Below are 25,061 nucleotides of genomic sequence, written 5' to 3'. Positions count from 1 at the left end.
TGCGATGCTATCATGTCAATATGGGCTAAAATCTCTGAGGCATGCTTCCACCACTTTGTTGAATCTGTGCAGTATAGAAAGGAGGCCTAACCTGGTACTAACAAGGTGTACTTAATAAAGTGACTAGTGAGTTTAGCATGTTAGGAAAGAATATATTCAAGACCTCCTTAAAAGGAGAAACTATTATATCACCAAAACTGGCCTCATTGTGCATTTTATCACCTCATTTTGTTTTACAGCAGCCTTTTAATTTATTTAGGACAAGCTTTCATTTTTAGAGGAATGTTGCTTTAAGGTTTATAGATAAAACACCCACACAGAAGTCTACAGATTGAAACTTCTTTACATTTTTACGCACCATGTGTGAACAATAAAGTTTACACAAAACATATTTGAATAAAATTCTGGCACAGGTCTCTTCAGCATCAAAGGATCACAACATGTGTTAATGGAAGCCCCAGTCGACAGCGAATCTGATTAATTAATCTTGCAGTACAACCAAAAAGCAGAAAGTGGTCTTTTGAGGGTCCAGGAGGTCTGGGGCCAACTGTTTTCCAACAGTTTGTGATCCAGCCTCGCAGCTCCTGCAACATCTGGCAGCCCGGGACAACGTTCATCCCCCACACATCGAGACGTCAGTCATTTCGAAGAACGTGATAGATGTATTGGGAAATGTCTCCAGACGTCAGCACCAATTTCAGGGTATCATGGTTTTCTACGGGAAAAGACATGGTCTTTCTAAACCACATGTCCCTGAGTGAAAACACAGCCAAGTATCTTTTTAATCAGGTCCTTAATCCTCCCACACCCGCACCCCAAATCCCCAACTCACATTTTTTTTTCCTTTCCTTTTATTCAACTGTTTACTTTCAATGTCTGAGAAACAGCTTGTGCGATAGTGTGTGTAGACATATTCGACATGAGGACATGAAATCAGCCTCCATAAAACAGGAAGACTGATCAATAAACTACACGAGCAGGCAGAAACATTTTTCTTCAAAAACGTAATACTCACTCGTTTGTTTGTTCTCTAAGTATTTCTGGGGCTGATTCTCAGAGTCAACAGTTTAGTTAGTTAGTTTAATTTCTTCAAGCTGGAACAAAATCCTTCCTCTTCTTTGTTCACTCAAATGTAGGACACAAAAAATGGAAAACTTTGTCTTTAATTTTCCCAGCATGGAAGGATAGTCGGCTTCATCAGTGAGTTGCTCAACAAATTTCGTCATAATTTATAGCTTAACTTGACCTCTTAATACCAGTGCTTGGTGAAGAGAAGCAGAGGTCTCTATATTTGGCACTGTGTTGATAAGACCACTGATAAATGAAGATATCTGAAGCTGGGAAATTCTCTTTGAATATGAGTATATGCTCTGCTAACACTCACAGGTCAGTGCCCACTGGGGTGACTGGTTTTAACTGCTGATCCCAGTAGATCAGAAATTATTATGTCTTTAACGCTGAAATCCTTTCATAAGATAATAATTTAACTCTCACATGAATCACCAAGTTCAGATAAGGATGCATACTTTAGTGTTGGTGTAATCAACAACGGTTGAGTACAGGAAACAGACAAACTTCATTACTCGTCCTCATAAAGCTGCCAGAGTTTCACAATCGATTGTCTTCTCGGTTCAAATCATATTTGTGTGAGAAAAGTAAACTAGTTAATGTTCAAAGAGCCGCAGCTAAACTCTGAAGGTGAAGGTGTTGCTCATCCTCCTCAGTTTTTACGTGACAGACTTGAAACAGCTGTCTGTGCTGCAGGTAACAAAAGTGCTGAACATTTGTTGAAGTTTTAAGAAATTAAACCCTGAGACGTGTTACGTCTTGCTCCTATTTGACAGACACTTAACTTTCTCTTCTTTCCTTGGAAGAGCGCTCACATTCAATGGCTTCAAACAAACAAGCAGCTGCATACTGAAACCAATCAGTGCAGATAAAAGCAGCTGGCTATGCAATAATAAATATAAATTAAGGGTCTTTGTTCATGCTGATATCAAACTAAAACTAAACCATTTATCATGTCTTAAAGTGAGGTGGTTTAAAAGGTAACGACTTTGGGGAACTTTTATTTCTCTGGTGGAGAGATTAGGAAAGAGAATAAGCAGGGAGGTGCACATACATATGTTTAACATGCAGTCCACTATAATTGCAGTTTTCTTTGTTTTCTTTTGCAAAAAACCTCATAGTTAGTACAAATTGCCCATATTAGGAATGTACTGTTTACTATTTCACAACCATCTCTGCTCTGATTTGTCATTCATTCAGAGCTCAGGGGTTCTCTTTTACTGCCAAGTACCATTTCCAACAAATGCAAACTTGCTTACGAAGACAAAAACTTGGCTCTTTGTGATAATCCCAGAGGATGAGTAAAGGTAAAAGCAGAACATTAATAATGTGAAAGTAACAAGTGTAAAAGAAGAGGGAGAAAAGCAAAAAGAAAAAAAGACTAAGACTTTGATTATTATGTGATCATATGAGCAAATTCATAGATTTGTCCTTCTGGTCCGCACAGAAAAATCTTCTGCTTTTGTTTGGTGAAGCTGAGTGATATGTCACGCGCATTTATCTTTGAATGTAAACTCTGGTGGAAAACAAGCAGCTTACTTTGCAGCCATGCCCGTGTAACCTTTTGAACCCCTTTTTTCTCAATGTTAAGTTCACAAAGAACATTAGCGATTAGATCTGTGAGCAGTTTAATGAATGACTCTGCTGAGACTTGATGATAAGAGCTTTCTCAGGTGGAAATGATAACAGACACTTATTGCCCACTGGTACTGAACAAGAGCAGAGTCATAAATAAACAGCGAGTCAGGACTAATTCTTGGTACTTGTTCGGATCTTTGTGATCTCTCTATATGTCTGCGCTTGCCCGCGCAGTGTGTTCACATTCTTGTGTGAACAGGCTGCGGGTTGAGGGCTAAATATTTTATTGCAAAATATAAAGCTTATGATAGTGCCAAATACCCATCAGAAACAGAGCAGGTGTGTGCAGTCATTGGCAGGACTGACGTCAAGTTGTAATGTTACTGGTCCCAGAGCTATACCTGGTTTAGAGAGACTGCTGTACCCTCAGGGAGAAGTGCAAGTGATGGGAAAATGAACCATCATTAACTGGAGAGAGAGCCAGTTCGTTTTTACATGCACTTGGGGTGAAATGACACGTTATGTTCGCAGCGCACACTTTCATTTTTCATAAACTCCTTTTACCGAAAGTGCTTGAATTGACTCCAAAGTCAGTTCCTGAGAACTGGCTCGAGAGTCGAGGATTTATCGAATTTCAAGGCTTACAAATAAAGAAGATCTCATTTTGCATCCCAGTAGAAATTGCAGTTTTTAACAATATAAATCTGGAGTCTTGCATGCAGCAGAACGAGACGATCACATTGTCCTGTGATAACATGCCTCCTGCTGGAAGGAAAGAATCGGGGGAGGATGTCCAGATGAGGAGATTAGAGGGGAAACAGTTTTAAATTACTGTTTGAAAATAACTTTATTCTGTTTAATGAATCTGGCCTTAATCTTTGCTAGAATTACTGATACAGCGTGGCTTGAAGCTCAGGGCAGCATCCCTGGAGGATTTATGAAAACATTGCTTTAAAATGTGAGCAAACATGAGAATAATTTACAAAGATATGAAAAAAAATAGATATAATAACACCAAGGTAAACTCTCAACATTCATTGTGCGCTTGACTCTCCTCCTTAGTGAACAACGTGAACTACATTTATAATCACTTTTACGTCACATGCATACCCAATGAAGGCATTTGAGGCATTTGCTGTAATGCAAATGCGGTAGGCTAATTTTACAATTTATTTTTTGTTTTCTCTCTTTTTCTTATATTTCCTCCTGATACACATTTTCTTTTTTACTTTCTGTTGGGCCAAGCATGTTCCCTTGTGGCTGTCTCATTAGGCTTACCTGGATTAGGTCAGATTTATGTCCTGACTAAGAAGGATTGGAAGATGCTGATAGCCATTCAGTGATTGATAGGTGTTTTGCGTCAGTAATCTTGCCGTTGGTGATGTAATCACAGGCATGTCCTGGTCTATGAGCTGTAATTGATTTACAATGTGGAAAACAACTGTCCACTCTGAAGTCCACATCCACTGCCACTTCAGTCTGTGTGTAACATAATACCTGGACTGCATGAGAGCGCACACATGTGATAAAGTCGCTTTGGTGCCACAAATGAAGGAGTCCGGTGCAGGTCTTTGTCGTTATAGTATTGCACATACAGTGGAAGGATTGTGTTTGTCAACTGATGCTGCAGACCACTTGCTCGGACTCTCGTACTCATCTGGTTGGAGCACAGAGTAACCCACAGCCTCGACCAACCTTCTCTTCTGGACTCGATGGAGAAGGATCCGATAGGCCCCTGTCAGTGGATTCCTGCAGTCCAAGCAGGGGTTATTCTGGAAATGAAGCGCCACGACCCCGAGATCCGACAGCAAACTCTTTACCTCTTGCTCTTCCACGCACAGAGTCTGATTTGTCTGTGCAAAGTGAGCAGGAGACAGTGGCAACGGCGTATAGGGACGAGGGAACTCAATCCCCTTCAGCCAAGCACTGTCTGAAATCTGCGTTAAAGAGGAGCGATCAGCAGGCACAATCCGCAGCATGCCTTTGATGACCAGCTGGCACGGATCTGGCACGTAAGAGGGGATACAGTAAGCCCCCTGGAGGATGCAGCGCTTCAGCCTGCCCAGATTTTCCCCATAAAAGGGTAAAGTTGCTGTTGTCATGAAGTACAAGAGAATACCTAAAGCCCAAATGTCTGAGTAACGTCCGGAGTATCCCTTTTCCTTAAAAAGTTCAGGAGCAGCGTAGGGCGGAGAGCCACAGAAGGTGGTGAGAAGCTCAGCAGGGCTGCTCTCTGTGCTGAAGCCAAAATCCCCAACTTTGATGCAAAAGCTGGTGGTGTAGAAGATGTTCTCCGGTTTCAGGTCTCGGTGGATGATGTTGCAGTCGTGCTGAAATGTGACACACACATGGACAATTTTAGAAAGAGTTCTCCTTTAATGCTCACAGAGAACGCCAGCGCACTGGTTCATTTCTGCACTGTGGGGCAAAACACTGATATAGCAACATTTGTTTGCTTCATCTTATGATAAGTTATTAATGCATTTGTGTCGGATATCTACATTTTGATTTAAAGAGGATCGATTTTTCACTCTGCTCATTTTGATGTTTGGACCCTATCAGAATAGCTTTGCAGTCAGTGTCAGAAGTCAGTTTGTGTCCGATTGACCGAGGCCACTCTGACATTTAATATGAGCAGCTGCTAGCACTTAGCTGATCCCATTATTTGAAACTTTGCCCACTATAACAGCTTAACTAACCTATTGTGAAGAAAATGAGACGCTCAGAGGGGATAAAGACGGACAGGGAACTAATTAACTAGTATTATTATAACACCCACATGCACTGATGAGGCATTGTTTGGCCTGGCCATTCCAGGATACATTTTCCTTCTGCTACACAGATGTGGCTCATGTATCGAAATCTCCCGAATCAATAATTTTTACAAAGAAAAACGTTATTGGGAGCAGATATTGTGAGTTACTCATGACTCAGACACCTAAATTACATGCTTATCATCTGTCTACACTGCAACTATCTATAATACACTTTAACTAATATTTATTTATAATGCATCTTCTGGTTTTAGTTCATTTTAACTGAATTAGTGACTCTTAAACTGTTCTCTTTGTTTACTCATCGAGTGGTCAGTGGCGCGGTCTCTGTGCTCTACCCTGCATGTCAAAGTATCCTTTAACACGATACTCAGATTTGACCCAGTTTCACATTCTCATCTCTACTTGTTGTTAGAGGCCTTAAGGTTTCAATCTGATCACGTAAGTCTGGCACATTTTGAGTCCCGCTGGGATTTTTTAATTCATTCCATGCTTTCTCTCCACATTTCAATCAGCGAACATATCACAGACTCATGCAGTGACCAAGGGTGAAACCGAAGCTCACCATGTGCTTAACAGCAGAGATGATTTGTGCGAAGACCAGCTTGGCTTCCAGGTCGTTAAGCTTCCCCCTCGTGGTGATTCGAGAGAACAAGTCTCCACCGCTGCCGTACTCCATGACCAGATACAGCTTCCGGCTCGTCTCCATCACCTCATAAAGACGCACTATGTTGGGGTGGCACAGCTTCTCCATGCAGCTGATCTCTGAGGAAGTCAGAGGCTGTTTCTTCTTATCAAGATGCAGCTTGTCCACGATTTTAACAGCTACTCTCTCTGAGACAGGAGAAGGGGAGGGAGAAGGCTTAGCTGTCAGTGACAGATTTAAAGAAGGTCTGATGAGGTTAAGGACTGAAATAAGGACGGATGTACATTTAGGAGATTTAACACAAGAACAGACGAGACGCATCTGATCAAAAGGAGGGGAATTAGCTTTTAATAGGATGATTGTTGCAGCGTTTTTTAAAGTCTGCACTGATTTATGGTGCTCTTAAACACTTATTCAGAACACTGGAATGTGAGTGAAGCAGGAATGAGTTTGAAACACATAAAAAAGATGACTAACGGTGACTGAATAACTGGGACGAACATCCTAAATAACTGACGGTTCTTTACCTTTCGTCAAGGCATGGATGCCCAGCCTGACTGTAGAGAAGTTGCCTTGCCCGATTTCTCCACGCAGCTCGTAAAAGCCGATCCTTCGACCGAGCACGAGGTCATTGACGATCTTCTCGTCGTGGGTCATGTCATAGACGATCCTATCAAACGGAGACTGCGCTCTCCTCTCTGCGTCAGTCAGCTGCGGGGTGGCACACGTGGCAGCAGAAGCCAGGGGCTTGGCTGGTTTTTGCGTCTTCGGAGAGTCATCTTTGGATTTTTTGCTCGTTTTCTCTTTCGGCCATAGACGCATTTTGACGGCTTGGAAGTAAAAGCAAAAAAAGTGTGAAAACGTTGCAGCAGTGCTGCGTGAAATAGCAGAAATATTAGGATTTCCTTTAGATTTGGACCGAGACGACATCGCTTCTTAGACAAACACCTTTGTGGGTGCAAAACTCAGGGCGCACACAAGTTGCGTAAGTAGAGCTGTATGGGACGTGGATAATAAGACTGACCTCCATGCTAACTTACCTGGTATGTAACTGTACATCCCACATAAGTCAAAACATCAGGTCTGTATTCTGCCTAAATTTAACCCGTGTTTCTATCTGCACTTTTAAGCTGTCAGTGGATATTATTGAAAATGATGCTATGATAGACAAGAATGTGGCAAACTGGGTTTTAATTTATTTTGCTATCACTCATCTGCTTATCTTATATTCTTTTGCTTTAGGAGAACAAAAACAGAGTATAATCTGAAATGAATAAAACTGAATCTCTTCTCCTGGTTAGAGCTTCCACTCACACCGTTTCTGAAAATACTAACATTGCACCTCTGCGGTGTTAGTGTTGTGACCACTATGCAGGAAACAAGATTTCTGGATCACGGTAAATGGATTTCAATATGTGTGTTTTCATTTTTAATGGACAAAAGCAGGATGTTGACCGTTCCTGTTTTTTCTGCTCTGGGAATTGAAGTTTTCATTTTTTGGACACAGTTCTTAAGAATCAGCACGTTAATTAAATTTTTTTTTTTTGATAGTGTACAAATTTCTCTCAAACAGAACAATGCTTTGGCTCGAACGATTGCCTCGTACGGCGTTTCTTTTGTTTTTACAGGAAATTGTGCAGTACAGTCTGAGCATTGCATAGAGTCTCAAATCTGACCCGACAGTCAGGTCAGGTGCCAGACCGGCTACTTGAATCCTGTGTGGGCATCTTGGAGAGCACGCATAACCTCTCAAAAACGACTGTGAGCAAAATGAACCAGCCAGTCAAGTATTACCAATAATAATAAACAAATATTAAACATTACAGTGTGATTATGTTCTTCCTCCTCTTGGACTTTGTCGATCAAATATAGCCGAGGATTACTTGGGTTTTTTAGCTGGAGAATTAGTGCCATTTAGCTTGCAGACAGCTATTTATAGGATGCTAATGAAGACTAGACTGGCAAAACAAGAATGAACAGAGTTGCCAAATTAGGATTACACTTCCACGCTGCGTATGAAACTGAGCAGGCAGATGATTATTATCAGCATTTGGATCCATGTGAAACTGCTTTTCTATTATTCTTGTTAAATCTACCTGTAAATGTAACAGCTCGTATGACTGGAGCGACGTAGTCACTGTGAAAAATAATAGCAATGAATGAGATTTAATGAGTAGCTTTGAATCATCTTTTGTGGAAAATTCACATATAAGAGTGGAGATATATTCAGTTGCCAATCTGGCGCTTCTGAAATAAAATACAATTTTAAATCATCCAAATATGGGTTTTCTAAATCTAATCACCAAGGCTACCATTGATAAGAGATTTTATACAGATGATTTAAAGTACTTTTTAAAAAAGTACATCTAATTTTAAAAACAACATGAAAAAGAAACGAATAGCTAATCAATAACAGTAATAAAACTAAAATATTTTACCTGTGAGCTGCGAGTCCTTCATATCTCTTCCTCAGAGTGTAACACCTGACTGTGGCTGAACATGTGAATGGAGCTTCAGTGGACTAAAGCAGTCCTCACAATCCTATTAACAGAGTGTATTAGTGGAGTGCTGACATGACCTGACACAATGGAAATGATGCAAAGATACTTTCAAAGAATAAAAATAAGCATGCCTGCTTTCATAATGATGATAATGCTCATGTAACTTACACATGAAAGCAAGTTCGTGGGCGTTCTTTTCATTAGACCATATTTATTGTTTGTCAGATGGCAACGTCAAGCTCTGACAAAAAATATATAAAAATATTATAAATAAATAAAAACTAAAAAGTGTTTTAATAACTTTCTGGAATAAAATAAAGTGCTAATGAAAACAGCTTCATACATTAAAATATTCAGGTAAGAAGAGTTTAATGTGCTATTTAGATACTCTATTGCAGGTGGACTGAAGCCTATCCCAGCTACTATAGGGTGAGAGGCAGGGTACACCCTGGACAGGTTGCCAATCTGACACAAGGCTAACACAGAGAGACGAAAAACTATTCACATTCATCCCTGTGGGCAATTTTGAATCACAAATTAATCTTTGGATTGTGATAGAGCCGGACTACCTGAAGAAAACCCACGCAACCACATAGAGAAACATAAAAGAACTAACAGATTACTAAAAGCCCAGCTTTAAGCTTTAATAGCTCTTTAAGCTCTTTAACACTTTAAAGCCTGAACCATATTAAGCATATTAATATAGTGATTTTCTCAAATAACTGCCAGAAAATTATTTTGTTTTGCAAATATAGTGTTTAGGGAACCTTCTGATGAAATAAGAATAAATTAATTAATATTAATTAATTTAATATTAATATCTTATTTGCTACATCTGGCTTTTTTGCCATTTATTCCTTAAAAATGCATATAAGGGAAGATGTTTTTATTTATATAGGCAGAAGAAGCAGGTTTGTGGGTCTAACACTGTACTCATCGGCGAAAGTGACAAGTTACCAGAGAGTCATAAGCATTGCAGATTTTGGTGATTATGAGGGAAACTATCACAAGGAAAATAAAGCGGCAGTATATTCTGAAATAGAGGTTTTGTAGACTTTTGATTTTTTTTTTTCAGTTTTACACAGGAGAAAATATGATGTGAAGAGACACAGACATATATGTCTGTCATAATTGGCTAAAAAATGCTAATATTGTCAGATATGGATGAAAAGAAGGTATGAGAATCTATGAATTCATTCAATTGAAACCCAAACACTGCTGTCAGATAAAACAGCAGCTGAAATAACAGAGAATTAGTTAATAAACACTATCACATGAGACCATAAGAGCAAACTTCAGCTTCCCATTAATCATGCTGTATTCACATAACAAGAAAGAGCTTAAAAAGATTGCAGGTGTAGTGATATTAGATGGTAAAGTGTTCAGCCATAGCCATACACCACATCCACACTTGGATGACCTCTGTGTCAGCTGATGAAGGAATCCACACAGTGCGTTGAATCTAACAGCAACAATAATCATTAAAAGTAGAGCTAATACTGGACACCAGAGACAAACAAAACTTCAAATGAATACAATTTTACTGACTTGTCATTAAAGTCTTTATAAGCCATTTATATTTCACAATAGAGTTCACAATAGCGTATACTGATGCACATTACTATGCAGTTGTTTTTAATAGTTTGTTCCCACTGCCCCCTAGTGGAAATATTGAGGAGTACAGTTGAGTTTTCCCACTTTTTGGTAAATGTCACAAAAAAAATAAGATTTAGCGCATACACAAAATAATGTAAAATTACAAAGTTATAAAAACGATATATTTTAACCATACAATAGCAAAGTGTTATTTGTGGCCAACTTCACCTGCGACTTCGTGTCTACACTCGGACCCCTTGGTTAGTAGGGCTCCGGCTACACCCCGCTATCTAGGCGGCAATGTGCGGTGAATGACGTTTAACTTTAGCCAATAGTGAGGCCTGGATTCGCAATCTGTCCAATCACCGAAGAGGATTAGTTGGCGGGGCCTGCACTCACTGACGAATCAGCGCAGGCCTTATCACGAAAGCCCGGAACCACATGCTGGCGCGCGCCCGCTGCTGTTGTTGATGTTATTATCTGTGACATGTAGCTATTAAACTATAGTCGTTTCTACGTGTGTGTTTATTTCTTAAGTCATAAAATTAGCGCAAAATATCAGAAAATGGCAGCAACAGTGACGACGAGTCTTGTGACCGCAACGGAGCACGACCCTGACCGGTGTGAGAGTGAGGAGGAGACCCGCGGGGCCGAGGCGGAGGACAGCGGCCAGCAGCAGCAGACGGGCCCAGTCACGGTGAGCCACAGCCGGCTGTCCAAACTCCCGCTGTCCCGCATCAAGGCTCTGATGAAGACCGACCCAGACGTGGCCCTCGCCAGCCAGGAGTCTGTGTTCATCATCGCTAAAGCCACGGTGAGACCACTGATATCCTAACCGGTCCTGGTAACACGAGTGCTGACTCTATATGATGCTAACAAACTTAAGTGCAGACAGTAAATAATCTATTTTCTAAATGTTTATATTTCATTTTAGTTTATTTATCAGCCTGAAATTACTGAAGTATATTTAAACTTTAGTGTAGGTTAACCTTTGGAATAAACGCAGAGTTTACTCATGTTAATGTCTAACTAAAATGTTAGAGTCAAACTGAACAATCATCATGCTAGGATAGGGAATGAAAGCTAGTAGAAGCAAGATGGGATACATGTGTGAATGAGAGGGAGTCAGGTGTAACAGTAAAGCTGCAAGGAGCAGAGGTAGTGAAGGTAGATGAGTTTAAATACCTGGGACAAACAGTGTTCAAGAGAGGTCAAGAAGAGAGTGCAGGCAGGGTGGAAGTGAGTGTTGGGAGACTGTGTGACAGAAGGATAGCAGGGAAAGGGAAGGTTTACAAGGCCTGGTGTCAGTGAGATGTACGGTTTGGAGATGGTGGCGGCAGGAACAGAGCTGGAGGTGCTCAGGTTTTCGTTGGGAGAGACCAAGAGGGACAGGATTAGAAATAGAGTGTTTTAGAAGGACAGCTCAGGTTGAGTGCTTTGGGGTTAAAGACAGACTTCACAGACAATGGTTTGGACATGTTCAGAGAAGAGATGGTGGATATACTGGATGCTGACTGTGGAGCTGCCAGGCAAGAAGAAAAGAGGAAAGATCTTAGTGGAGGTTCATTGATGCGGTGAAGGAGGACATGCAGAAGAGCATGCTAGCAATAGGGTGGCATGGAGGCAGATGATCTGCTGTGGTGACTGTTTAGGGAGCAGCCAGTTGTGCAAAAACAGTTGCATTTCAGCACAAATATATTTTATCAGTGGCTTATGTTAATAAAAAAAAAATCTATTTCTGATCGTTTCTCTGGTTCATTTTGAATGATTTCTTTTTGGTTTCTTTTCGTACAGGAATTGTTTGTTGAGATGATCGCCAAAGATGCTCTAGTGTATGCACAGCAAGGGAAGAGGAAAACTTTGCAAAGAAAAGACTTGGGTAAGTGGATTAAACATGTGCTTAATTCTATTTAAAGTCTACTTGCATAAATAGAAAATGGGCTGGTGCTTGTATAGCATTTTCCTGTTCTATCAAAGAACATCAAAGCACTTGTGCCTGTGTGCTTCTAACCTAACCGGGGCACAGTCATCCTCCAGCGGTGATCAGTGTCTTACCCAAAGATAATTATACAACCTGCTTCATAAGCCTGAATTTGACAGTTGTACATATTTCTCAGAATAACAACTATATCACGCTGAGATTTGACCTGAAGAAACAGGACGTGCTTTAATTTTAGGCCCCTGTTCCTTTTCTGTGACTGTCATTGCAATACTCAGCATTTTGCAAAATGTTGCAAATTCACAATTATATGACACCATGAGTAAAATATTGTGATAATATTGTATCGTTTGTTTTCTTCTGACTCCGCAGACAATGCAATAGAAGCCATAGATGAGTTTGCATTTCTTGAAGGTAAGCCATACAAAGATAAAAGTAAAACACAACTTTTAAAGTTGTCTGCATTACGATGCTGATTGAATTCGTCACATGCACAAAATTCAGTATTCCACTTAATATTGAATTTATTGCCTCAGTTTTGAACCAGAATATGTTTTACTGACTTTATTTTTTCTGCAGGCACACTGGATTAAAGACTGCTTCAGGAGACTTGTCAAAACTGTTTGCAACCATCCAAGTTTTTATTACAGGGTCATAATTCACTGTTGGAAACTTTCTGCTACTTTTCTAAGTCAAAATCTGAAATTCAACATTTATTAATGCTTTTATATGATGGTTCCTCAAGATTTTTCATGCTTAACTTTGAAGACTTGTGATGGAAATGTGTACATTTTTTGTATATACTTGTGAAATACTATTCACTGTACAAGAAATAAAAGTATGTAAACAACAGAATGAAGTCTGTGCAGGTGTGTGTCACACTCAGCATTACTGGTAAAGCTGTAAGAGTAATAATGTCAGGCTTCAGTGGAGTTTTCCAATTTAAAATCTGCAGAGTGACATTATAAGCAAAAAGATTCCTGCAAACCTCACCCCAATTTTAACTAGTTTTTCAGATCTCCCAGAGGTAAACAAGAGATTAAGCATCTTCTGAATAAGGTTCAACATAAGAAAAATGAATGACAAGCACTGTGAGCAACACTCACAGCTGAGAAACTGAAGTGCATACTTTAAATTCCTTTTTTTACTCCTGCACAGTTCAGGTGGATGTATTTTTGTTTGTTTGTTTGTTTGTTTGTAAAGCAGCCTGCTCTAAAGTAAATGTGCTCATCCAGCGATGTCAGAGCTATCCGGGGTCCTACCCTTGCTAACACATTTGTAGAATTTCCTCCTTGTATTTAAATAATAGAATAACATCTTGAAGTTTTTGGAGACAAATCAGATCAACAATTTTTTTTGTCTGTATAAATGTCTTGAGCCGTCTCTTGTCTCTTTATGTTTCACTTCTAAGAAATCAGACTTTCTTGTAATAATTTTAGTGGTTCTGAGCAGCAGTTGTGCAGGCTTTCCTTTCATATTGACTGCTTTTTCACTCATTTTCAATCCAGTCCTTGGACATGAGCTTTTTCAGAAGAATGTTTTTTTATTACGCCAGTTAACACTGAGCTATGAATCATTCAAACATAACAAAGGCGCCCAACTCAAGCAACAAACTGGTGTTATGTATAAATATAAAAGAACACTTGGCAAAGAACCACTTTTAAATAGTATGTTTTTGCACTTTGTTACACAATCTGTTCCCTTTTCTCTTGTTCAATCTATGAAAAATACCAAAAATACCAGTTTCACCAGCATAAAATAGTATTTATAAAACTTATGTCAGGATGGTTTGCTGTTTGTCCTTAAAACATTTCAGGAAATTGGTGCTGTGAAATTCAAAAGAAATTGCAGGCTTAAAAACTATCCGATCAACAGCACTTGAAATTCATGTCCTTAAGTAAATGTGGCCCATCAGCTGCTCCATCTACTGTTCACTGAAGCAGGCAGAAAAGGCTGAGGTATGCCAAATTACATAAGAACTGGGCTGAAAAGTGATGAATCCCAATTTGACATTTTATCAGTGTGTTTGGAGATTTTAAGGAGAGAGGTACACTACTGTCGTCAGCCATCTGTAAAACAATGGTGTCTCTTTCATGGTTTGGGGCTCCATTTCTGCCAGTGGTGTTGGAAATCTGGTCAAACTGATGGAATTATGAACACAGAAAAGTACTACACCATACAATACCATCTGGAAAGTGTCAGATTGGCTTCATTTTTCAGCACGACCGTGATCCCAAACACACTGCCTATGCAGTAAAAGCATCAGTCATAAATTTGTCTCCCCAGAGCCTGTTAACTGTTTTTAAAGGACTTTAAGGGATTTCTAAACGTCTTTGTTGTTTACCCTTCCCTTGAATCCTTGTCTGTTATCTCCCAGTGGGGACATAACTGCAGTAAACTATTTTGTAGTAAAGAACGTACTGAATTAATTTTGTTTGATATTTTAAATTTGTGGTGGAAGAAAGGCTACTCTCAGCAGAACGGCCTTTACTGATGTTTACTGATGCCCCGGGGTATTTTGGCTCTACAGCAGCCTCAAGGTCAGCCTAGTTTTTAGAGTTTTCGACTGCATCTCCTGAACAATTATTTCTGCAAACTTGTTCTTGTCATACTTTTCATAACAAATAAAACTGCAGGTGACACATGAAAGATGCTCTGCATTTAAGACGATGGCGTATTATGTGAGATGTTTATTTTTTCAAATATTACTAAGATAATTCTCTTGGAATAAATATTATGTCATTGCCATTGCTGGAACATTGAGTTTTGGACTCTTACAGAGCGCACCGCAGCCAGTGGTGAAATGTTGAAGGTCAGATTTCTTGTGCAACACAGTGACCCTCGAGTTTGCATTAGGAATGTGTCTGGATCTCTGTGGACATAAGATGTGTGCTTTTCTTCTTGGCAGCAATTTTTAAACATATCCAGAGTGTCCAGTTTCTCACTCCAGGCTCAATCAAGACCTTTTGAGTTTTGGTAGTGCGGATTTTCAAAATAAATGCTCGAGTGTGTTTAAGCAGATTTTCTAGGTTTAGTGTTTCGGGTGTGGGGAGGGGGGGTAATGAAACAGAGCTGTGTGAAGCACAGATATTTGGGTCCCGTCAACTCCCTGCAGAGGAATGCCTGACTGGCACAGGGGAGCATGCGGTGCTCTATTCTAATAAAATATAATCGCATGTTGAAGCATAATTTTATTTCCACAGTCGATTAAGACATTCCATGAAGGAAATCTCATGTGAAGATAAAATGCAGAGCTTTCCTGTGTCCAAAGCAGAACATGAAATATGAATCCACGGCCGGTTGGCCTAATGATTCGCTTTTATAATAATGGGGGGAAATGGCATGCTGGGATAAGCTTTAACCCCTTGGCTTTTTAAAGCTTAGTTATTTATAACAAACTAGTAAAATTAAAGTGGCATTTAAAACAGCCAAGACCTTTTTTCAATTTTAAGAATTTTAATTGCACTTATTTGCATTCTTTTTATTTAGATATGCAATGATTACCATAAAATGGGCACAATAGCTCTATCACAAGGTTAAGCATAGGATTTTGCAATGCTCTCCACATGCTGGCATTGACAACGTGATTTTTAGCTGCTGCGGGGGAAATAAGTATTTCTCTCCCTTTTTAAGTCATAATTTTAAACACTTATGAAAAAATGAAGGAAAGAAGTATCCCCTTGGAAAATATGATTTATTACTTGGATTAATTCTTGTTGGCAAGCGGAGCTGTCAAATGTTTCTTGTAGTTGGTCACCGGGTTCGTGTGCACTCAGTGGGGATTTTTGGCCACTGCTCTTCATAGATCTTTCACAAATCCTTAAGTTTTCTAGATTATCACTTAGCTACACAAAGCTTCAGCTCTCTCTATAGGTTTCATACCACTCACATTACTGATGTCACCAAAACAGTCCATTTGTCAATATCCTGCCCCAGTCTTCCCTCACTTATGAAGGACACCTTGAGATTCTTGAAGTTCTCCATTGGGGGCAGTAACTTGTCTCTGGATTGGAGTGAACACTCCACCCTTTTCCAACTGAGAACCATGGCCTCAGATTTGGAGGTTAAGCTGCAGGTGCTGCACAATCCTGTACCCTTTGCAGATTTACATCCCCAATGCACAATGCTGCCACCGCCTGTTTGGTAGGGATGATGTTCTTTGGGCCATAGTCAACAGTCATTTCTTTCTAAATGTTCAGAGCCCAATTTTGGTCTCATCTAACAACCTTGAAACGTTTCTCCGAATGGGCCTTCTTGAGCAAGTTTTCAAACCACAACCTGGCAACTTGTCACCATTGGTTTTCTTGGTGAGCGGGGTCCTGCTTTGCATTCCTAGGGTTATCCCTTGTTGTTCCCATGATCACTGATGATGCACATCTTGGGGTACCAGCCTGAGGGCGATTGACAGTTACTCTGTCTTTCCTTCATTTATTAATATGCACTCTGCAATCATGTCTCCTATGTCCTTAGACAGCTCTTTGGTCTCTCCTATGGTGGTGAGGTTTAAAAAGGAATTGCAGGTTATAACTTGTCCTTGAATTTTGTGCACTCATTTCATTGGAACTTTTTGCTCAGTATTTTAAGCACAAAAAACAATGAAAAAAAATGTGCTGTGCTTAATTCAGTTTTCAAAATTGCATTCCACGCCGCTTGTTGTCTGTTTTGTACACCTCCCAGTTTGCTGCCTTGCAAAGATTATATCAAGCATTTGCCCCCCTGCATCTTATCCCTTACAAATCCCTTTTTGGGAGCACAGTCCGATCTGTTAAGACTGTGTGTCCAGTTCAGTGGGTTGAGCCCTCCATCATCTTCTGGAGGTCAAACTATGCCTCTGTACAACTCCAGCTCTTAACATTACTCTGGTAACCCCGATCGCTCACTGCTGTTATTTTTATTTTTGATTTCCCTCGTGTTTCTGGGTCGCCACACCTTGACAGGAGATATTTAATCACTGCAGAGATATCCGTAAAGTGTAGGGCTAACAGGCAGACCTGTAGTCATGTGGAAGGTATGTTTTTACAGCTGAGATTCCAACCTGATTTCTTGGGTCAAATTCTTGAATCCCCCTCTCTTTTACATGCGCACGCACACACACACGTACACAGCTTTACCCCAAACACACCCCTCAGTCAACAGTCTGCATATTTTCATATCCAGGGTTCCATAGGAGACGTTTTGTTGCCATGTTGTCTGAATATTTCTTGGTATGTTGCAGTAACCAAAGGATAATTTGTTCCTTCTTAAGATCTGTTGAGCCACAGGAACTTAGACAGCCCCACATCAATAAAATCCAACAAAATGTTTCCATTATATGTGCTACATTAGTGTCTAAAGCAATATTTCTCTACATGAAATGCAACTCATTGTTCCAGCACTGCCCTGCCAGCATATTGAAAGTTTGTCTAATGCATTCTTTTCTAAAGTACAGTAAATCCAGAGTATTTATAGTAATGAAGTTTGATGGGTTTGAATTTGCAAGCTTAATTTGTGTGACAAGAAGGGAAAATATCACCTTTACCCCCTTAAAATATCTGTATAATTATTTAACGGCTCTTTTCTACCAGATTCACCCAAACAGTTTTTTAAGCCTTGTCAGCGCAGAATGAGAACAATGTACATTACATTCCTGTGTCAGCTTTGTTTGATGATACTTCACGTTTCTCCCTGCAGATACATGGCCAAACCTAAATAGCAAGGCACCATGTCAACTGAAGTCCTTTCATCTTCCCAAACCATCAACTATGAATGTCAGACGTTGGTGTCAATCCAACACGAATAACTTGCCACAGCGGATCAGAGTAAAGCACAGTCATGAGACCCCGCTACGTTTCTCTTTGACATACGCGCTCCATGTTAGTTGTCAGCCTGGGTATGACGTGATAGCTTTTGAACAAACAGGTGATATTTCCTTAACGGTGTAACAGAGTAACTCCACACACACCTAGAAATGATCACTACAATTTATTTTCACATAAATTTTCACACAGCGGATGATGCCAACTATGAATTTCAATTTCTAGGCTTGCACGAGTCCAAAAACATTCTTTAAATATGATAGCTGTGATATATTGTCTGTGTATTATCACTTATTGTGTACCACACCTATAAGAGCTATAATTCTTCTTAATAAGTTATTAGTTTTCCAGGCACGTTAAGTGCCTTCAGCCCTATGATGTGGGAATATTTGTGCATCTGTCACACCTAATCCAGCCTTTGATTGATCACTTTATACAATGTTGCTGGCAGCCTAATCAGACTTTGACAAAGTGTGTTTGTCATTTTTCTCGATCATAGGGCCAGTTCAAAGGAATACCTTCCTGAGACAGATGCAGGCCTACATCAGTTTCTCTAGTTCCTGTCTGTATAATTAGATCCTGATGTTGTTTTCTGTTGAAGTCTCCCTGTAATGGATGTGAGTGTGCTAACATAGTGCCTCCAGCGTATTCGTGTGGTGTTTGGTTAATGAAACAAAATAAATGAAACAATGTTTTATAATGATTTATGGTTAGAAAAGGAGAGACTACAAAAACATTTAGGACATATTTTCAAACATCTGAGTTACTTTATTAGGTAAATTTATAACATTTACTTGGTGACAAGTTTGCATCAGCATGAGCCAAGGCATGCAAACGAAATTATAGTAAGAAAACCAGACTAGAATTAAAAGTCCTCAGATTGGTTTCACATTGTTGCCAGATTTTCTACGAAAGTCTGGACTTTGACTGAGCCACTGCAACGTTCTTTTGTTTTTCAGTTGTAAATTTGCTGCTGTGCTCGGGATCATTGTCCTGCTTGGATGACCCGACTTTGGGCCAAGCTTTAGCTGTTGAACAGATGGCCTTACATGTAACTCTGGGTTGCTTTGGTATACAGAGGAGTTCGGAGTCAACTCAATGACCGTAAGGTGTTCAGGTCCTGTGGCTGCAAAACAAGCTGAAAGTATGAGGTGTTCATGCTGACAGCCTGTGTTTGGTTTGGGCTAAATGTGGCACTATGGCCAAAACCGTGTCCTCATCTGTGGAAAGAACACTGTTTCAGAAGTCTTGTGGTTTGTTTAGATGTAATTTCACAAAAATTAAGCTCTGCTGCTATGTTCGTTTTGAATGGAGGAGACTGTTTCCTAGCAACCCTTAGAAACAAGCTATGGTTGTTTAGTGTTTTTCTAATTGTACTACCATAAAGTTTAACATCTAACATGCTTAATGAGGTCTGTAGAGTCTGAGATGTAGCTCTTGGGATTTTTGCACATCTGACTCCAAACAGAACCTCTAAAGCTTCAGCTTTTATAAAGGTGCTCACACTTTCTGATAATCAGTTAGCAAGTGCATTTGACAAGCAGCATGTGGCTGCCACTTACCATCTGTATTCCACCAACAAAGGTGCTAGCCCTTTGTTTACTTTTTGAATGACTGCTTACAGCGGTGCATCATTAGCATAGAAACGTAACGTTAACATGAAAATTAACAGTGTAAGAGGCCAAGGAGCTCAAAATGAGCAGATAAAGGGATATTAAGCATGTTAAATGAGAAAACTTTATTCTTTTATGTAGCAGTTTAAGCCTTTAAAGCCTGAACCATGAAATATCATAATGTTTTGTGTTTAATGAACCTTCTGATGGCAAAAAAGTAATAAGATATTTGTATCAGATTTGCTACATCAGACATTTTTTTGTATTTCAGTTTTTGAAGGAAAAAAAATCACACTGATGATATCTGAATAACTCACAAAAACTTGGCTTTAAAGAGTTAAAGGAGCATAAAATGTATCTAAAAAAAATAGATTTCATGAATCTGTCTCAGACTTTTTGATCTATTGTAAAATGTTACATGAATAACATTTATTACCATTTAAAATGACAACTGAAAGAGACATTTTTAAAGCAATCACTCATATTAACATCAGGATAAAGACATACTAAAGGAGGCAGACAGAAAACTCTGTGGTAAGAATGATCCAGATAAAGTTCAGATACTACCGCTTCCCCTACAGCCCGTACAGCTGCAAACCATTTTACATTCATTTTGTTATTTGGAAATGAAAAAAAAGCCAAATAACTGGATTTATCATGGGAATTAACATAAATGCTGCATGTTGAATACTTCTTGATAACTCGCCTTTTATCTATTTTGGTTCTCAATGAGAAAAATGCAGGAAAGCAAAGGAAAAAAGAATGAAGGAGTAATTTAACACCCTAAATGAAATAAATCAGGCCTGGCATCTTGAGTGAGGAGACTGAAAGGGAGAAATGAGGGAGAGGTGAGATGAATGTGAAAGAAAAAGAAGGAGGGAGTTAGTTGAGCATAAGAATGAAAATGGATAAACAGACGGTGGGAGGGAAAGACAGTAAGACAAAAAAAGAGAGGTGGTAAAAGTGAGTGAGAGATGGGCAGGGAGGTATAAAGAGAGGGAGGGAGTAGTATAAGAGAGGCAGCCATAGAGGGAGAGGTGACAGAGTAGATTATCCTCCTCTCCTCTCCTCCTCTGCCAGCCTCATCATGTTCATGCTGCAGATGTTGACTGTTATCTCTCTGACTGTTATCCTCTTGGCATCTGTAGAAGGTAGGACATAACCATACTTTCTATGTGTGTGTGTGTGTTGCATGGCTTGCATGCACCCTGCAGGTGGACACTCTAGCATAGACGGTGATGGCGAAGACAGAAAAGGAAAGAAGAGGGAAAGAGGAATAGCAGCAGCAGGAGCAGCAGGGAGGGAGGCATGGATGTAAACAGAGGAGCAGAAATCACATCACACACACACACACATGGAGAAAAGACAGCAACTGTGTCAGGGCTCAGTTCGCGTGATCGTGTAGTCTTGTCTGTTTTCTGAAATGTAGTCAAAGCGCTGGAAGTGCACTGATGTGGCTGAGGATGGCTTCAAAATCATTTGTGGCATTACAAAGCAGCACTGTCCTATTTTGCTCCTGCTGCCTCACATCACACTTTCAGTTGTTTACAGATTTGGATGAAGGGACATCATGGCATTCCTTACACACAAACACCTCGCTTTTTCTACCACTTTCTCCCGTTTCACTGGCATGCTCGTATGTTTCTCAGCACAACGGGATGCCATTATAATTCCTCTGGCATTCTAGTGTGTGTCCATATGTGACTCTGCGTATATGTGGGGCATGTGCAAAATACTCTGCTTCGGTCTTTGCTAATATCAGAACAGGGACTTGACAGTGCTGAAAAACTATAAATATGAACGCTCAGATTTAGGGTCTGATAATCTGCAATAATTTCTATTATTTGAAACTTTTCTGCCTGGCGTGATGCTGCATTAGCATCCCGTTTTCACAAAAAAGTAATTGAATGTGAAATCTATTCAATGATGTGAAACACCTGAAAGTTCAGCATCATTCTGGCAGTCTGCTTTCGTTTCAGTGACTCATTTGTCTTCCTTTGTCCGTGTTATTTCCTAGCCATAGGTGTGCAGATGAAGAACGATGTCCAGTGCTGCATGCTATACTCCCACGGCAAGGTGCGTACCAAAGATGTGTTGCGGTTTGAGGTGCAGACCGAGGGGCCCGACTGCAGTATACAAGCCATCATGCAAGTATTTCAACTATCCACTCCTGGAGCTAAAGAGCACACAGCAATCTGCAGGAATGGAAAATATGCCTCTCGTTAGAGGAGGGCAGAGCTTGGGCTGAGAGGCATTGTCATCTTTCCAGGTCATGTTGTTATGGCAGGGCTTAGAGCTGTAATTGCCAGGGAAGTGAAAAAGGAAATATGTGGGAATAACAAGCCATCTGAAAATACCTTCTGAGCCAGCTGAGCCCTGCTGCAGCCAGTCAGTCAGTCAGAACAGCAGGGTTTAGTTAAGTAAACTACATTGTGATACCTATTGTTTCCAGCAGGTCAGGGAAATCTGATGAAGCTGGGGAATGAAGAGCTTGCTTTTTCATGTGGCCCAGTTAACAAAAGCACTGAATTCTCATCCGTTGGATACAAGGCATTATTTTCGTTACCTGTTTTAGTTTGATCGCAATTTGTTCTTCGTTATACTAGAGGGGGAAATACAAAATTCCCTCTTTATCATCTTATAGTATATAAATATTCATTTTAATTTGGGCTATAGCTGGCAAATACCTTTGTAGATCTCAGCATGATCTTCTCCTTCTTACTGCAGCACATTCAAATCGGTGTGTTTCCATCCTTTGTCTCGAGTCTTCAGCACATCCTTGTACTGTCATCCTGCAACTTCTGCACATAATTTGCATTTGTCTTTCAAAGACTGTACACGAAGAAGGCGGTGAAGTGTGCAGACCCCAGAGACCGAAAGGTAAAGAGGTTGCTAAGAAAGCTCATCCAGAGACAGAGAGACAAGGCCCGCCGAACCAAATGGTTCCTTTCTGACAACCTTCCTGTCATGTCAGAGGTGAGACGCAGTCTGTTACACGGCTACTTTACTGTATTCTACACCTGAGATGTAATAAAGGCAGCTTGATGAAGTGAAACTGAGGAGTGCTGCAAAGTCATAATTTCCATGTCTTCAGGTCAAGAAGGACCACTTGGTGGTTCTCAGTGTGGAGTGATGGAGCGATGGAGGAAATATGGAGGAAAAGTTGTAGTCATAAGTAAGGCTCTTTTCCGTATGTTATTACTCATATAAACTTGGTATGTAGGCTATATGTAAAGTAAATCTCTAAAAGTCTCATCTGGGATTTTGAGCTGTCTTCCTGTGTTTCTGCAGGCCAAGTAAACTTTCAGCAGCTTGTCATCTTTACATGTCAAAGCTCGCTGACTCTCCAATCATCGTGTCTCTCTCTCTATCTACACTACCCGTCTCCCTGGGACTGGACCTGGGCAGCAATACATATTTAGATATTTAAGAATGAACTCTGCTTGAAATATTCCCAGTATGTGGCTGGAACATTCTCAACAAAGGGGGTGTTATTTGTAAGATATGTTGCAAAGATTTTTTTTAAAATGGCTTATACTGTTATTTGCCAGAGACTGCCTGAAAGTGTCTCCCTCTATAAAAAAGCATAACCACTCCTGGCTGATGTGAAATCAGTGAAACAGATGTAATGAAATGAGCAGTGATATGAATATTGTATATCACCAAGATACTCTTATGGTTATTTGTGACTTGTATACCTTAAATGTGTAATGACACTTCATACAGTAAAGTAGATGGGGTTTGGTTACGGTACACTGAGCGTGCAGAATATTGAGATAACATGTCTCCAGTGGTATGGTTTACAACTCCTTTTTCAGGCTATATTTGACTGTTTATAAAAAAAAAAAAATCACAGTTGACTCAGAGTGAATGTTTCACCTGGATGCAACCTTCACTATAGCTCAAGAGCAAATGTTCCTAATATTTTGTCCATTTTGTATATTGCGTGTTTGTAAAGTCCTGTATGAAATGTGACTCTAACACTAGGCCCTCAGGCATCAGCGACAGATTTAAGTATCTATTTGGAGTTTACATTTCTACGTTTAAACAATAGTTTGTCACTAAACTATGCCAAAGTGTTCATGATTCAGTTCACCACATGGCCAGGCTGTTAAAACTTAGAGGGCTCGACTGTGTGCGAAACACACAAGCATTGCATCGTAGGAGAATGCACTATATGTTAAAACACAGCATCTCGAGTGAACAATTTTATAAATAAATCTGAAATAATAACTAGAAGGGCTGCAGCGTCTTTTTTCAATCTTGAGATGTTTGCGCATCGCTTTCTACAGCGTGCTACTGACGTAGCTCAAAGTCAAACAAAAAAGAGTGAAATCTCTCACAACTGCACAGACATTCACTTTTATTTATATAACATCAAGTGCTTTAAAGGTAAAGACCCTACAGTAATACAGAGAAAACAATCAAATGACTCCCTATGAGCAGTGTTGGGAAGGTTACTTTTAAAATGTATTCCATTACAGAATACAGAATACATGCCCCAAAATGTATTCTGTAACGTATTCCGTTACGTTACTCGATGAGAGTAACGTATTCTTAATACGCTGGATTACTTAATATATTATCATGCTGTTTACAACTACGTGAATGTACTATTGCTGTGATTTATTACTGTTACTGAAGGTCCGCGGCTCCGAACCGTAGTAAAGGACCTCTGACTAATACAGTGGGTTCCGTGTCGGGCTCGTAGCCGAAAAATAGCTTTACTTTGTTGTCTGGGTCAACTTTGCTTGCGAGAGACAGAGAGAGGCGTTGAAAGGCTGCTCCAACGGAACTTATTGTTTCGGAGGAAAACACCAACACAGCGTACAGTCGAGTCTTAAGAGCGTACTTACACCTCGGCTCGTCAGGCACTCTTCTTGGCTGCAGTGGTTATTATTATATTTACATGCTTCCAGCTCCCGTTTTTGCTTGATGACAACTCCTACTTTTCCTTTTTCTCCCTCCCTCGCTCACAGACACATAACGGGTACGGCAGTCCATTCTCCCTGCAGCACGGACTACACTGCCCATGATGCTACATTCTTTAGAGCTATACCTGTAGCATTCTGCCTATTAGCTTAGCACAACAACAACAAAAAGGCGCTCTCTCACCCAGGAAACAGAGAGAGAGCGTCGCCCTGTAACCATGGCAACCGTAACGCTGCCGCCCGGAACAACAGAACATCACAGCTGTCAAACAAAACCCAAACAGTCCTGACCCGCGACAAAATGAAACAGGGAAGTACCGCCGTGTAATCCATTTATTTCAACAAAGTTACTGTATTCTGAATACCACCTTTTTAAACGCTACCTGTAACGGAATACAGTTACTCATATTTTGTATTTTAAATACGTAACCGCGGTACATGTATTCCGTTACTCCCCAACACTGCCTATGAGTAACAGAAGTAATTATCATAAACAGCTACAACATTAAAGCTACAGCAAGTCGTTTTTGAGGTTTTATTTAATTGGAAAAAGGAGATTATGATTGAAAAATGATAGAAAGATAAGTATGTGTAATTACATCTCCCAACAAATTGCATTT

At 40.0% G+C, this 25,061-nt stretch overlaps 3 protein-coding genes across 4 annotated transcripts; 2 read left to right on the top strand and 1 right to left on the bottom strand.

The window, feature by feature from the left end:
* Positions 1–1,843: 1,843 nt before the first annotated feature.
* On the bottom strand, positions 1,844–10,444 carry LOC120747258 (serine/threonine-protein kinase NIM1). Of its 2 annotated transcripts, XM_040052991.1 has the most exons (5): positions 10,392–10,444; positions 8,505–8,607; positions 6,594–6,896; positions 5,986–6,254; positions 1,844–4,976 (listed from the first exon to the last, which is right to left on the bottom strand). In XM_040052991.1, the coding sequence occupies exons 2-5, from the start codon at positions 8,524–8,526 to the stop codon at positions 4,224–4,226; spliced, it is 1,347 nt and encodes a 448-aa protein (XP_039908925.1). In that variant the 5' UTR covers positions 8,527–8,607; positions 10,392–10,444; the 3' UTR covers positions 1,844–4,223. The 2 variants fall into 2 exon arrangements, with proteins under 2 accessions (XP_039908925.1, XP_039908924.1); XM_040052990.1 differs by lacking the exons at positions 8,505–8,607; positions 10,392–10,444 and having other exon boundaries at positions 6,594–8,213.
* Positions 10,445–10,578: 134 nt separating this feature from the next.
* On the top strand, positions 10,579–12,957 carry pole4 (polymerase (DNA-directed), epsilon 4, accessory subunit). The gene is made up of 4 exons (XM_040053030.1): positions 10,579–10,977; positions 11,958–12,042; positions 12,475–12,516; positions 12,682–12,957. The coding sequence occupies exons 1-4, from the start codon at positions 10,729–10,731 to the stop codon at positions 12,693–12,695; spliced, it is 390 nt and encodes a 129-aa protein (XP_039908964.1). The 5' UTR covers positions 10,579–10,728; the 3' UTR covers positions 12,696–12,957.
* Positions 12,958–20,474: 7,517 nt separating this feature from the next.
* On the top strand, positions 20,475–23,745 carry ccl44 (chemokine (C-C motif) ligand 44). The gene is made up of 5 exons (XM_040053032.1): positions 20,475–20,661; positions 21,528–21,657; positions 22,342–22,486; positions 22,605–22,685; positions 22,802–23,745. The coding sequence occupies exons 1-4, from the start codon at positions 20,598–20,600 to the stop codon at positions 22,641–22,643; spliced, it is 378 nt and encodes a 125-aa protein (XP_039908966.1). The 5' UTR covers positions 20,475–20,597; the 3' UTR covers positions 22,644–22,685; positions 22,802–23,745.
* The last annotated feature ends 1,316 nt before the right edge of the window (positions 23,746–25,061 follow it).

This window comes from Simochromis diagramma, unplaced genomic scaffold (assembly GCF_900408965.1).
Source record: "Simochromis diagramma unplaced genomic scaffold, fSimDia1.1 OVJJ01000419.1, whole genome shotgun sequence".
Classification (NCBI taxonomy): Eukaryota; Metazoa; Chordata; class Actinopteri; order Cichliformes; family Cichlidae; genus Simochromis; species Simochromis diagramma.
Note: the sequence above shows the minus strand (reverse complement) of the source record. Positions and strands in the feature narration are given on the sequence as shown.

Excerpts from the sequence above, each read along its gene's own strand:
- pole4 (XM_040053030.1), top strand. The coding sequence starts at position 10,729 with ATGGCAGCAACAGTGACGACGAGTCTTGTGACCGCAACGGAGCACGAC. Across the intron at positions 10,978-11,957 it reads TCATCATCGCTAAAGCCACG|GAATTGTTTGTTGAGATGAT; the intron begins GTGAGACCACTG and ends CTTTTCGTACAG. Across the intron at positions 12,043-12,474 it reads TTTGCAAAGAAAAGACTTGG|ACAATGCAATAGAAGCCATA; the intron begins GTAAGTGGATTA and ends CTGACTCCGCAG.
- ccl44 (XM_040053032.1), top strand. The coding sequence starts at position 20,598 with ATGTTCATGCTGCAGATGTTGACTGTTATCTCTCTGACTGTTATCCTC. Across the intron at positions 21,658-22,341 it reads TGCAGTATACAAGCCATCAT|ACTGTACACGAAGAAGGCGG; the intron begins GCAAGTATTTCA and ends TGTCTTTCAAAG. Across the intron at positions 22,487-22,604 it reads ACCTTCCTGTCATGTCAGAG|GTCAAGAAGGACCACTTGGT; the intron begins GTGAGACGCAGT and ends CCATGTCTTCAG.
- LOC120747258 (XM_040052990.1), bottom strand. The coding sequence starts at position 6,996 with ATGTCGTCTCGGTCCAAATCTAAAGGAAATCCTAATATTTCTGCTATT. Across the intron at positions 6,255-6,593 it reads CATCCATGCCTTGACGAAAG|AGAGAGTAGCTGTTAAAATC; the intron begins GTAAAGAACCGT and ends CTCCTGTCTCAG. Across the intron at positions 4,977-5,985 it reads TCTCTGCTGTTAAGCACATG|CACGACTGCAACATCATCCA; the intron begins GTGAGCTTCGGT and ends GTCACATTTCAG.